We start from the raw sequence: 13010 nt of genomic DNA on the forward strand, positions 1-13010 counted from the left end.
CAATAAACCCAACATAGAAATACAAAACATAGAATGCCCACCCAGCTCACGTCCTGACCAACTAAACAAAGACTAAACAAAGGAAATAAGGTCAGGAACGTGACAGTATCCATAAATATTGTACTTACTGTCCCTCCAAAGTTATCAATATAATCCACAAGTTCCTAATGATAGATCACGTTGGGGTCACCATTTCCTGTAGTGGGCAGTAATATTTTTATGTCCATATATTATATATACCTCATATGACTCGTAATAAGACAAGCAATTAGCCTATGTCATGACTCTCCTGTGAAGATCTGAAGGATCAGGTTACAGTGGGTCCGCTTTACAGCGCGCTCTCTCTCTCGTAGAGCGGGAAGTGGGCTGTTTTATAACGGTCATAAATACCGAAACTCCTTTCCCTACTCTGCCAAAATGAAAGTTGAAAATCCCTTTGTTAACACAGAGAAAGACTTTACAGTACGGTAACCTCAAAAGGTTGAATAATGTAACAATATTTCTGTATTCCAACCTGTTGGAATGGTCCGTGGGTATTTAAACAATAGTCATGTCCAACATTTACTGTGTGGTGATATCATTAAAGACGTTATAACGAAAACATTGTAGCTTTCACAATGTATTTGTCAGATTTACATCTAAATGTTGTGGAAATAATATGATTAAATATACAACTATTTGTGAGAAGATGAAATGTGATTGTAGCCTCCTAAATGAGAATTGTCTTTCATGTAAAGTTTTACCCAGTCAGTAACCACGCCCACATGAGCACAGACATTGGGACAAAAGGGACCAAACCGCCCTCCAAGGCGAGTGCTTATAAAGGACAAAATTTACATTCGTCAAAAACGCAGGGATGGGAGTTCCTACGTTGAAATGGCAAATAAATCTACAAACTAAAGACCAATTATTTAGGCTGCAGCTGTTTAAGTACTTTAGTCTGGTAAACACATCTGATCTAAGAACAATGGTACTCTGAAAGATCCATTCTCAATAACATTTCCGAATGGTACTCTGACGTATCCATTATAACAAGCTACAACTACGAAAGATTTTGATCTCTGGTGAACAAACCAGAGACTTTCTGTTGGCAATCTATCCAGCAGATGGACCGGCGACCAAAGAGAGAGACAACAAAGGCATACACTCGTAAATATGATTATTGTAAATATATAAATTGCAATTTATTTTCAAAGTAGCGGTTGTTGATGTTCAAATTATTAGCATTCATATGAGTGTAGTTATCAACTCTGAGTTTCCCGCTCTTGAGCTGTTCCCACCCCTTTCCTTTGTCTACCAAGCCGTCATATCGGTTTCATCCACTAGGGACTTTTCTTTGTGTCATGTTAGTAACCAATGTATGTCCTACTGTGTATGTTTATGTAATTCTGTGATTGGTTAGTTAGTTAGTAAATAAATAATTAAGCCAATTTGTATATTGCTGATTCATGATTTATGCTAGGGTTCGTGCAGATATCCAAGGGTTTACGACGTTCAGGAATGAGACTGACGAGGTAAAAATACATTAATAGAAGACAGTAATCGATAAGATTTGAAAATATCTGAAGCGTTAATTCAGGACATAGAGACTCTTTAAAAATTTTCCTGTGGTGCCCCGACTTCCTAGTTAATTAAAGTTTACATGATTAGTTTAATAACATAAGGAATAATTACACAGAGATTGGATAATATAACAGTCTTCACATTTAATGATAGTCACGTTACGACACCTATTACATTGTTTATCTGACTCCATAAAGATGATTAGCAATATGCAAGAGACTATAGTACAGTTACATTTATGAGAATGGAATTCTAAATACAAGTGTATTTAATTACTATGCAAAATGTATGGATTCACATACAGTACAAAGTGTTAACAAGCATTATAAGGCATTATTGTAAGCATGGTCAGAGATAAGTCTCTCACCACATCAAGTCACATGGTCCCGCACGGTCCCGTGTGGCTCAGTTGGTAGAGCATAGCGCTTGCAACGCCAGGGTTGTGGGTTCATACCCCACGGGGGGACCAGGATGAATATGTATGAACTTTCCAATTTGTAAGTCGCTCTGGATAAGAGCATCTGCTAAATGACTTAAATGTAAATGTAAGTCAGGAACACAAGAGAAAGAACAAGGAATGTAAGACCCTTTTATAAGCATCTGAGTTGTTTGGATTCAAATTCTGAGTTGTTGACCAATAGGAGGTGAGACAATGGGGGTTGGCAAGGTCAACACAGAACATTTTGAATTCCTAAGACAAAACAGAGGAAATTCTTGCATACAGTTGATAAGAAGAGTCACTTCTGCGTTATATCACAATAGAAATGTAAAGGCAATTTCGAATTGAGCCGACATATGCAGCATTTACCGTGAATGCAGTCTGCAGCTCGCCCATTAGGGCATTAGTTGTGCCGTCCCTCTTGTTATTGGTAAGACAAATGTAATGTTATTGGTGAAAAATCAATATTTTTTTCATATAATGTATATTATAGAACTTATGGATTATGATTTAAATGCTCATGAAAGCGTGGTAAATGTGTACATTTTCCTGTTACAAAAATATATTGTTCAAAACAAGCTGTCCGTTACTTCCCACTCTACTCCCCAGTGACTGCCAGCAGCATCTGCCTCTGTCTCTGTGGGCACACAGGCCTGCGAATATTGCATGGTTGTGTTGCCAGCTATTTGCTATGAGGGGGAACTGACCCAATGAAATCGCAGAATTTCATAGCATAAATTATAATAGCACAAAGTAAATGGATCTTACTGGGGTTCTCAAATGTGCATTTAGAACTTCTGGGTCTGCCCAAGTCTCCTCCTCCCAGTGAATCTCTTGTGCCAGGGTCAGTACTATCCGGAATCCTTGGGACATCCCTACCCTAAACCTAACCATAACCCCTACACTAACTTTCACATAACTATAAAGCTAAACTAACTCAACCCTTAACCCTTATCTTAACCATTTTAAATTTCAACTATAATGGTGTAGAGACATCCCAAGGATACCGGATAGCACGGACCCTTATGCCAGAAGGGTTATTTCTGCACGTGACTTTATCTGCTCTCTCAGGTAGCACTAAAGCGAAAAGGAAATTGTAATGAACTTGTAAATAAATAATCATAACAGTCATGGGAGCCTGGGACCTGATAATCCAGACAACTACATCCAACAAGAGTCAAAGGACCTTTTGGTATGACAGAAATGCCAATTTTAATGTTTTCCACTGCGTTTGTCAAGTTCTACTGCAGGTGTCGGGGCGACATGTTGTGTGGACTAAAACAGCATTGAACTGGGTGTATCACAAAGCTTGATCTAATTAGTTAGCCAGCTACAGTAATTGTTGGTCAAATTAACCAGTTCTCAACCTTTGATAAGCAGCTAGCTAGCTGGTAGCTTGCTAGCTAGCTCCCATGCCAATGTCAAGTCTTTCTAATCTCATATCTGACTAACTCAGAAATATGAAGTTATTTCAGAATGAACTTTAACTGGCTAACGCATCATGCTTTGTGACATTGTTAGCTAGCTATCCCCAGTTAGATTTTTTTTAAATCACTTATTGCATATACGTGATGTTAGCATTATCCCTGACCCTGGTGCACTCAACATTAGTTTGTGAGCTGGTAACTTGTATTAACTAGTGTAATCTAATCTGTTCAAAACTGTGGCAGCATATGCAGCAGTGGTGATTTGTTTGTTTTTTGTGTGAAAAGGGTGTATTTATGGTGTTGTTCAAATGCTCAGATTGCTTTATATATCTTCTCAAAGAATATAACGGTAGTTCGAAAACTTGGCATTATATTTTTGTCATGCTGCTTTCTTGACAAACCATATCGCACCTGGGCTATTCAGGCCTTGCTACAAACGCAGGTACATTACCGTTAAATTTCAATCACACAATAGTACGGATATTCTACATTCCGGATTGAATCCAGGCCTTAGGCCAGCATTCAATCTGATCACTCTCTGTCAGCTATGCACATTTAAAGTTAATTTCCAATTGAGCCGAATTGAATGTTGTCTCCGTGAATGTGGGGACAAAGGTTAAAAGGTGCATATATATAGAATCCCGATGTTAAAATTTCAGATGATTGTTTACTACTCCTTTTTCCCCACCACAGCATATAAACTGGTCTTCAACCATGGTGGGGAGGTCCTCAGGTGGAGGCTGGTCTTCAACCATGGTGGGGAGGTCCTCAGGTGGAGGCTGGTCTTCAACCATGGTGGGGAGGTCCTCAGGTGGAGGCTGGGGGTGGTGGTCTCCCACTATGGTAGGGTGGTTACCAGGCTGGGGGTGGTGGTCTCCGACTATGGTGGGGTGGTTCTCAGGCTGGGGGTGGTGGTCTCTGACTATGGTGGGGTGGTTCTCAGGTGGTGGTCTCCGACTATGGTGGGGTGGTTCTCAGGCTGGGGGTGGTGGTCCCCGACTATTGTGGGGTGGTTCCCAGGCTGGGGACGGTGGTCTCCCACCATGGTTGGGTGGTTACCAGGCTGGGTGTGGTGGTCTCCCTCCATGGTGGGCTGGTTCACAGGCTGGGGGTGGGGATGTCCCATCTCACTGTAGATGGTGGGTGATGCTGGACCTGGAGACCTGTGATGCTGGACCTGGAGACTGTTACTTGGATTCTGGAGAATAAAGACATTCAGTAACAACTTCGCTATGAATTTATGAATGGTAACCCAGGTATAAAACAAGGTCTGTAATGACATTAAATCAATACATTTAATATTTCTCAGTAGTTAAATGCTCTATAATATAGCATTATTCATTAATTAATTTAGAATTTATACATTTTTCATTAGCTGCAATTTTTGTTTTACTGTATGTCATCAACAATGACACAGTGAAGTTTAAATATCTGGGAAGGCTTTTCTCTAGGAATGGTGGCATCCTATGACGGTGCCACGTTGAAAGTCACTGAGCTCTTCGGTAAGGCCATTCTACTGGCAATGTTTGTCTATGGAGAATGCATGGCTGTATGCTTGATTTTATACACCTGTTAGCAATGCGTGTGGCTGAAATAGCTGAAACCACTAATTTGAAGGGCTGTCCACATACTTTTGTATATATAGTGTACCTTAATAGAAAAGGACTCAAGTAAAAGTGAAAGTCACCCAATACATTTCTACTTGAGTAAAAGTCTGAAAGTATATGGTTTTAAATAAACTTAAGTATCAAAAGTAAATGGAATTGCTAAAATATACTTAAGTATCAAAAGTAAACATCTTAAAAAATTCCTTATATTAAGCAAACCAGATGGTACAATTTTTGTGTTCTTTATTCATGGATAGCCAGAGGCACACTCCAACACTCAGACAAAATGTACAAACAAAGCATTTGTGTTTAGTGAGTCCGCCAGATCAGAGGCAGTAGAGATGACTAGGAGTGTTCTCTTGGTAAGTCTGTCAATTGGACCATTTTCTCGTCAAAATGTAATGAGTACTTTTGGTTGTCAGGGAAAATGTATGGAGTAAATTATATATATATATTTATATAGGAATGTACATCATTTTATTTAGGAACATAGTGGAGTAAAAGTTAAAGGGTACAAAATTATAAGAAGTAAAGTACAGATACCCCAAAAATCTACTTTAGTAGTACTTTAAAGTATTTTTACTGAGGTACTTTACACCACTGGCTATCTTACCCCAACTGTAGCATAATCTGTGTTTATAAAATAAATCAACCACACAGAAATACAACAAATATTTAAAACTAAGATCGTCAGAATCGTTCACGGTTATCAACAGGATTCACAATAGTTTTATTAATATAACGATGTTTCTGAAATAAGAGCGATCTTGCAGAAGGAACAGTGAGCTTACCTTTATTTAGCTTTCACCAACGAATCAGGGCGCATACAACAAAGATGATGATGATGACAGGACTTTGTATCCGGACTGTGACAGCGTAGTTGTGGTCTGCTTCGTCCCGCTCTTGGAAATACAATCGCAAAGTCAACAAAGCATATTATGTGTGTGTGTGTGTGCATGCACGGGTTCATGTCTTACCAGATATAGATAAACAAATAGTTTCGATCTCCTTGGTGTCGTTGGCCCAGCTGACTTGGTTGCTGCGGTTACAGATGATGGAACCCCCTGCCACATAGACAGAGAGCAGGGGGACAGTGGAGGTCTCAGCCCCTCTACTCTCTCCTCCCACCTGAGAACAGGTGCTGCTGTTACAGCTGGAGGTGACAGAGGTGCTCTGACCTCTGCAGGTCACTGTCACGTTACAGATGGCATTGAAGGAGACAGAGTCCACTCTCAGGACTGGTGGCTCAACTCTCTCTAAAAACAACATTTACATTACATTTAAGTCATTTAGCAGACGCTCTTATCCAGAGCGACAAGTAGACCAACATGGTTAACTTCACAGACTGAATTAAACAGATTATCCTAATAGCTGTCACTGTACAGAAAAACAGAGAGAAGAAGAAACCTACCTTGAACTGATATCTGGTACTTTGCAACCTCTTTGTTTCTGTCCGCACTCACTACTGCAGTATAACATCCACTGTCTCCTTCATTTAGGTTCTTCAGCAGAAGAGAGAAGTTTCCCTCAATAAACTCAGCCCTGCCTTGGTATTTAATGGTAACTTGTGACACGATTTCATGGACGTATATTACTACATTGTCTGATGTGTTAAACATCCACATAAAACGATTCAACCTTTTCAGATTCTCTTTAACTGTCATATATCCCGGGACATCCAGACGGACATCCTGTCCCTTCTCCACAAACACAGGGGTCTCAGAGCAGGACACTGAAATAAACAGACAAAAGTCTTCATGTAAAAAAAAAAGATGAAGAATAACTCTACCAAGCAATTTAACAAATAGATTTCATATGATATATGAAATAAGCAAAGTAACCTCCAAAAGAAATACGTGCAAATTGATATTTTTTGCAAATAGCAACACACATCGTAATGTCCAGATTTGATCAATTCCGACAGATCATTTGTTCGTTCCATTTTGTGTCTGTGAAATTAATTATTCTGAGAATGGCGGCGGAAGCGCATTATCAAATAAAATTGTATTTGTCACATGCGCTGAATACAACAGGTGTAGTAGACCTTACAGTGAAATGCTTATTTACAAGCTCTTAACCAACAATGCACTTAAGAAAAAAAAGTGTTACCTAAAAATAAATAGATAAGTAAAAAATAAAATTATATGTATATAAATAAAAGTAACAAATAATTAAAACGCAGTAGTAAAATACTAATAGCGAGGCTATATACAGGGGGTACCGGTACAGAGTCAATGTGCGGGGGCACCGGTTAGTCGAGGTAATATGTACATGTAGGTAGAGTTAAAGTGACTATGCATAGATAATAAGCAGGGGGGCAATGCAAATAGTCTGGGTAGCCATTTGATTAGCTGTTCAGGAGTCTTATGGCTTGGGGGTAGAAGCTGTTAAAAAGTATTTTGGACCTAGACTTGGCGCTCCGGTACCGCTTGCCATGCGGTAGCAGAGATAACAGTCTATGACTGGGGTGACTGGAGTCTTAAATAGGCAAAATAACCATATCAACATGGAAAGCTCCTTGAACTTGGGAATATTCAAGGCCTATTGGGCCAAAATCAATTATGGTATATTGTATAGATAATAGAACAAAACGATTAAGAGACCTGATTTTTAGTTTATAAATACTTTGCAACAATGACACACTTAAAGTTAATTAAAGGCTTTCAATTATAATCTTTATAAAATACTTGAATGGTTTAAAATTCAATACATTCCAAAAGTGACCTATAACAAATGTGCATTGTCATGCAGTGATAGAATTATAATTTAGATAATGTAATTCATGAACAATTACTTAATGTTTTAAAACTTTAACTTTGAACTTCTTGCTGTAGGTCTACTTCATCATCATCCTCTGCCTGCATCCCTAATCCCTACAAGTAGCCTACTTGCTTGTCCATCTTCCTGAATTAAAATGTTATGTACTAACAGATCAATCTTGCTGGCAAAACGTCATGAAATATTGGTAAGTTATTTAGCTATAGTGTGGATGTATGTCATGAGGCAACACAATAATTATCAGACAGAGACAACCTGGCCCGAACCACTGCTTTTAACCAGGGCAAGGTGACCGGGAACATGACCGAATACAAACAGTGTAGCTATTCCCTCCGCAAGGCAATCAAACGAGCTAAGCGTTAGTATAGAGACAAAGTAGAGTCGCAATTCAACGGCTCGGACACAAGAGGTATGTGGCAGGGTCTACAGTCAATCACGGATTACAAAGAGAAAACCAGCCCCGTCGCGGACCAGGATGTCTTGCTCCCAGACAGACTAAACAACTTCTTTGCTCGCTTTGAGGACAATACAGTGCCACTGACACGGCCCGCTACCAAAACCTGCGGGCTCTCCTTCACTGCAGCCGAGGTGAGTAAAACATTTAAACGTGTTAACCCTCGCAAGGCTGCAGGCCCAGAGGGCATCCCCAGCCGCGTCCTCAGAGCATGCGCAGACCAGCTGGCTGGTGTGTTTAAGGACATATTCAATCAATCCTTATCCCAGTCTGCTGTTATCACATGCTTCAAGAGGGCCACCATTGTTCCTGTTCCCAAGAAAGCTAAGGTAACTGAGCTAAACGACTACCGCACCGTAGCACTCACTTCCGTCATCATGAAGTGCTTTGAGAGACTAGTCAAGGACCATATCACCTCCAGCCTACCTGACACCCTAGACCCACTCCAATTTGCTTACCGCCCCAATAGGTCCACTGACGATGCAATCGCAACCACACTGCACACTGCCCTAACCCATCTGGACAAATGGAATACCTATGTGAGAATGCTGTTCATCGACTACAGCTCAGCATTTAACACCATAGTACCCTCCAAACTCGTCATCAAGCTCGAGACCCTGGGTCTCGACCCCGCCCTGTGCAACTGGGTACTGGACTTCCTGACGGGCCGCCCCCCAGGTGGTGAGGGTAGGAAACAACATCTCCACCCCACTGATCCTCAACACTGGGGCCCCACAAGGGTGCGTTCTGAGCCCTCTCCTGTACTCCCTGTTCACCCACGACTGCGTGGCCATGCACGCCTCCAACTCAATCATCAAGTTTGCAACCTCAGGAGGCTGAAGAAATGCGGCTTGTCACCAAAAGCACTCACAAACTTCTACAGATGCACAATCGAGAGCATCCTGTCGGGCTGTATCACCGCCTGGTACGGCAACTGCTCCGCCCACAACCGTAAGGCTCTCCAGAGGGTAGTGAGGTCTGCACAACGCATCACCAGGGGCAAACTACCTGCCCTCCAGGACACCTACACCACCCGATGTCACAGGAAGGCCATAAAGATCCTCAAGGACAACAACCACCCGAGCCACTGCCTGTTCACCCCGCTATCATCCAGAAGGCGAGGTCAGTACAGGTGCATCAAAGCAGGGACCGAGAGACTGAAAAACAGCTTCTATCTCAAGGCCATCAGACTGTTAAACAGCCATCACTAACATTGAGTGGCTGCTGCCAACGTACTGACTCAACTCTGCTCACTTTAATAATGGAAAAATGTATGTAAAAAAATTAGCTGGGCGTACACATTATAAGGAACATCTCTGAATGCAGAGCAACAATTTTGATGGGAAGAGCATTAGACAATGACACAGTCATACTGTATGGGTCGTTCCGCAAGGGTGGCTTCATATAGCCTATAGCAGCGGGTCGGCAACCTTTTTCATACGAGTTCATACAATTCATCCTACCATTTTTAAAGATCTGCCTGACAGTTATGATTTGTATATAAGATTTGTAGGCTAATCAACTGTCGGCCAAAACACTTCTAACTGCCAACAAACAAATTAATTCTTGATGGCTACTAGACGGAGACGCTGTTCATTCAGCCACACCCCACAGAGCTCCACTATGCCTACCTGTACTGAGGCTCTGTTCATTCAGCGGTGCTGAATCACGGGTGCGGCCTTAATGTGTAGATTTTCCTTTTGTATTTCATGATTTTCTTCATTCCTTGGTCGATTAGAGGCCTAAGTAAGTCCTTTTGATGTATGCCTTTTATTTCAATGCATGTGTAGGATTGATCTGGCATAGTTTACATTCCCAGTCAGCTGTTTCGTGCTCTGGTTACTTTCACATTGATGTCGGTATTTGAAGTGGGCCTTGATAGTGTTCATTATCCATCTATATCATGTTGCACTGTATGTCCCGTTCCACAAGTAGGCCAAATTAGTCAATGTAGCCAATGTATGATGAGGTTGATTAGTATATTGTGTACTCCATTCCACAGACCTTTAAACCCAATATAAACCTAATATTGCAGTGATAATTCATGTCTGGGGGCATTTATGTTTGTTTTTGCTGTTCTCCAAATAGTATTTTAAAGTTTTTAAATTGTGTAGAAGAACCCTAAATGAGCTTCAACTTGTGGATATATTTCTACACACCCCACTTTGCCATACCCTAGGTTTAGCTGAACTGACGCCCCCCCACTCACACCAATTCCTGCAGCTATTGGCTACGATATTCTACACGCAACAGACCAAAGACTGAACACAACCTTGCATTATTACATTAGCAGAGAGAAAGAGCAGGTAGGCCAGCGCCAGGGTGAAAGAGAAGGGGCAGAAGCTATGTTTTGGTTATCTTCATCCCCCTCCACCACATTGCAAAACTTGTTTTAAAGTTAATTTCCTGCAATTCTCCAAATTTTGCCATGGGGCGCAGAGAAAATGTTGCCATTTTAAAGCAAGTTTGCTGCAATTCTACACATTTTGCCATGGGGTGGAGACAAGATTTAGCAATTGTATAACTCATTTCATGCAATTCTACTCATTTTGCCCTAGGTCGGAGGGAAAAATGTGCAGTTTTACAGCTGATTTCCTGCAATTCTACACATTTTGCCATAGAATGGAGGCAATGTTTGCAGTTTTTAATATGATAACTGATGATCAATGGGCCCCACCCGGTCGGTAATTCAACCATGCTTACTACAAGTTTAGATAGCTGGCCCCTAGACTAATTTACCAATCTAAAAATGTTGATTTAATGCTGACATGGGCTAATTGTGTGACTGCTGATGCACAACCAAATTTAGAAATTGCACCTTGTGTATTCTATTATTCTAACTCTTAACACCTTAACGCCTGTTTCGAATAAACACCTGGTCTAAATAAATTGTTTACGAGGTTACCATGAATTACTTACATGGTTTAATGTTTGATTCAGTAATGACCAAAAAATTATTGCCAGTAGTAAGAATTTGCTAGTCATTGGCTGCTAACAGCTGACAACTACGAACTGGCAAACACAAAAACAGTAAACAACTTCCAGAGGACAGACCCCAAGAACAGACCCCCCGATCGCCCCCTAGTGGCGAAAGTAAGAACTGACAAATGCACAGTGAAAGATGAGAATAATTATTCTGTCAAGAAAGTAGTTTTTTTCTAAACAGAACAAACTAAAACAAAAGAAACGTGACAGTGTGTAAATGATAACACAGTGTAGGAAATTAAGAAATGTATTAAAGTGCTGGAATTAAACAACTATGCAAATTAGCAAAAGCTGTGTGCATTAAGGAAATAGACGCCTGGCTCAAATAGAAGCTTGTCTCTAATAAGCTCCTGTTGTGTCCAGTGATTTAAGCAAATAAAGGCCTGGGCTATTAATTTAAGTTTTACAGTAATATGTTTTATGAGAACTGCACTGTGATTTTAATTAACGTTAAGGATCCCAAGTGGAAAACACACCACTGTTAAACACACCACTCAGAGGAAGGCCCAAAAAATTGTCAAAGACTCCATTCACCCAAGTCATAGACTGTTCTCGCTGCTACCGCACAGCAAGCGGTAGGGGAGCGCCAAGTCTAGGACCAAAAGGCTCCTTAACAGCTTCTTCCCCAAGCCATAAAACTGCTTAACAACTAATCAAATGGCCACCCAGACTATTTACATCGACCCCCCCCCCTCCCCTTTACAAATTACTTTGACTAATCTGTACCCCTGCACATTGACCCGTTACCGGTACCCCCTGTATAGAGCCTCGTTATTGTTATGTACATTTCTTGTGTTACTTTTTGATTGATTAGATTTAAAAAAAAATGTTGTTTATTTAGTAACTGCATTGTTGGTTAAGGGCTTGTAAATAAGCATTTCACTGTAAGGTCTACCTACACCTGTTGTATTCGGTGCATGTGACAAATTGATTTGAAAATGCACATATTTTCTTTTTGCAGATTTTATAATATTTGAATTTAACTCTGTATTGGATGGAAACCTAGTTTGTGTGGCCCTTTTTTCACTTATGTCTATACATTATTTGAGCATATTGGCTTGTGGTGTGACTTTCTGGTAGTGAGAAGTTTCCATCATTCAAATGACATTGTGGCACAGTTTTCTGGCACTGACTTTCCTGTAGCCTAACTAACACTTGGATAACTTTTTGTCACAGTAGTGTACAGTACAATATCACAATGCAAAATTGTTGCATTACTCAATTATTTATATTTGTGTTATCATTTGAGTCTTTGTGAACAAACAAGTATAGCTTCAAAATGTTTACAATTACAGTATCATCAAAAACGGTTGCCCTAAAGTTAATTGAAGGTTTTCAATTAAAATGAAAGTCTTTATAAATTACTTGAATGGTTTAAAATTCAAAACATCCCAACAGTGACATAAATCTCCAGTACTTCATCATATGACTTCTTCACATTGTATAATCAATATCACAATAAAGATGTCTTGAAATAAGGATTTTACCTGCTTGTTGGAGAAGAGTTAGTAGAATAGCGATGGGGAAAGGCAAAAAGGTCCTCATTTTCTGACAGATTACTAAAACTAAGAGGTAGTTTTGTTAAACCGAGGAAGTTCAGCAGAAGTCCGGCAACAAAGTTCAGAAACATTACCCACTATACTAGTCAGCGTCAGCGACACTGTGATAGGCTACAGTGTTGCCAACTCCTCAGTAAGGAAAGTAGCTATTGGCTGTTCTAAAAGTCGCTAAATGACGTCATCGCCTCATTTGCATAA

At 40.4% G+C, this 13010-nt stretch overlaps 1 protein-coding gene across 1 annotated transcript; it reads right to left on the minus strand.

Moving 5' to 3' along the window:
* Positions 1-1154: 1154 nt before the first annotated feature.
* LOC139550229 (SLAM family member 5-like) lies at positions 1155-12961 on the minus strand. The gene is made up of 5 exons (XM_071360962.1): positions 12741-12961; positions 6448-6768; positions 6014-6292; positions 5828-5938; positions 1155-4627 (listed from the first exon to the last, which is right to left on the minus strand). The coding sequence occupies exons 1-4, from the start codon at positions 12796-12798 to the stop codon at positions 5841-5843; spliced, it is 756 nt and encodes a 251-aa protein (XP_071217063.1). The 5' UTR covers positions 12799-12961; the 3' UTR covers positions 1155-4627; positions 5828-5840.
* Positions 12962-13010: the final 49 nt, after the last annotated feature.

Source organism: Salvelinus alpinus, chromosome 23 (assembly GCF_045679555.1).
Source record: "Salvelinus alpinus chromosome 23, SLU_Salpinus.1, whole genome shotgun sequence".
NCBI classification, from domain to species: Eukaryota; Metazoa; Chordata; class Actinopteri; order Salmoniformes; family Salmonidae; genus Salvelinus; species Salvelinus alpinus.

Coding starts and splice junctions, on each gene's coding strand:
- LOC139550229 (XM_071360962.1), bottom strand. CDS start 12,798: ATGAGGACCTTTTTGCCTTTCCCCATCGCTATTCTACTAACTCTTCTC. Junction 6,293..6,447: donor GTACCAGATATCAGTTCAAG/GTAGGTTTCTTC, acceptor TGTTGTTTTTAG/AGAGAGTTGAGCCACCAGTC. Junction 5,939..6,013: donor TATTTGTTTATCTATATCTG/GTAAGACATGAA, acceptor TGTATTTCCAAG/AGCGGGACGAAGCAGACCAC.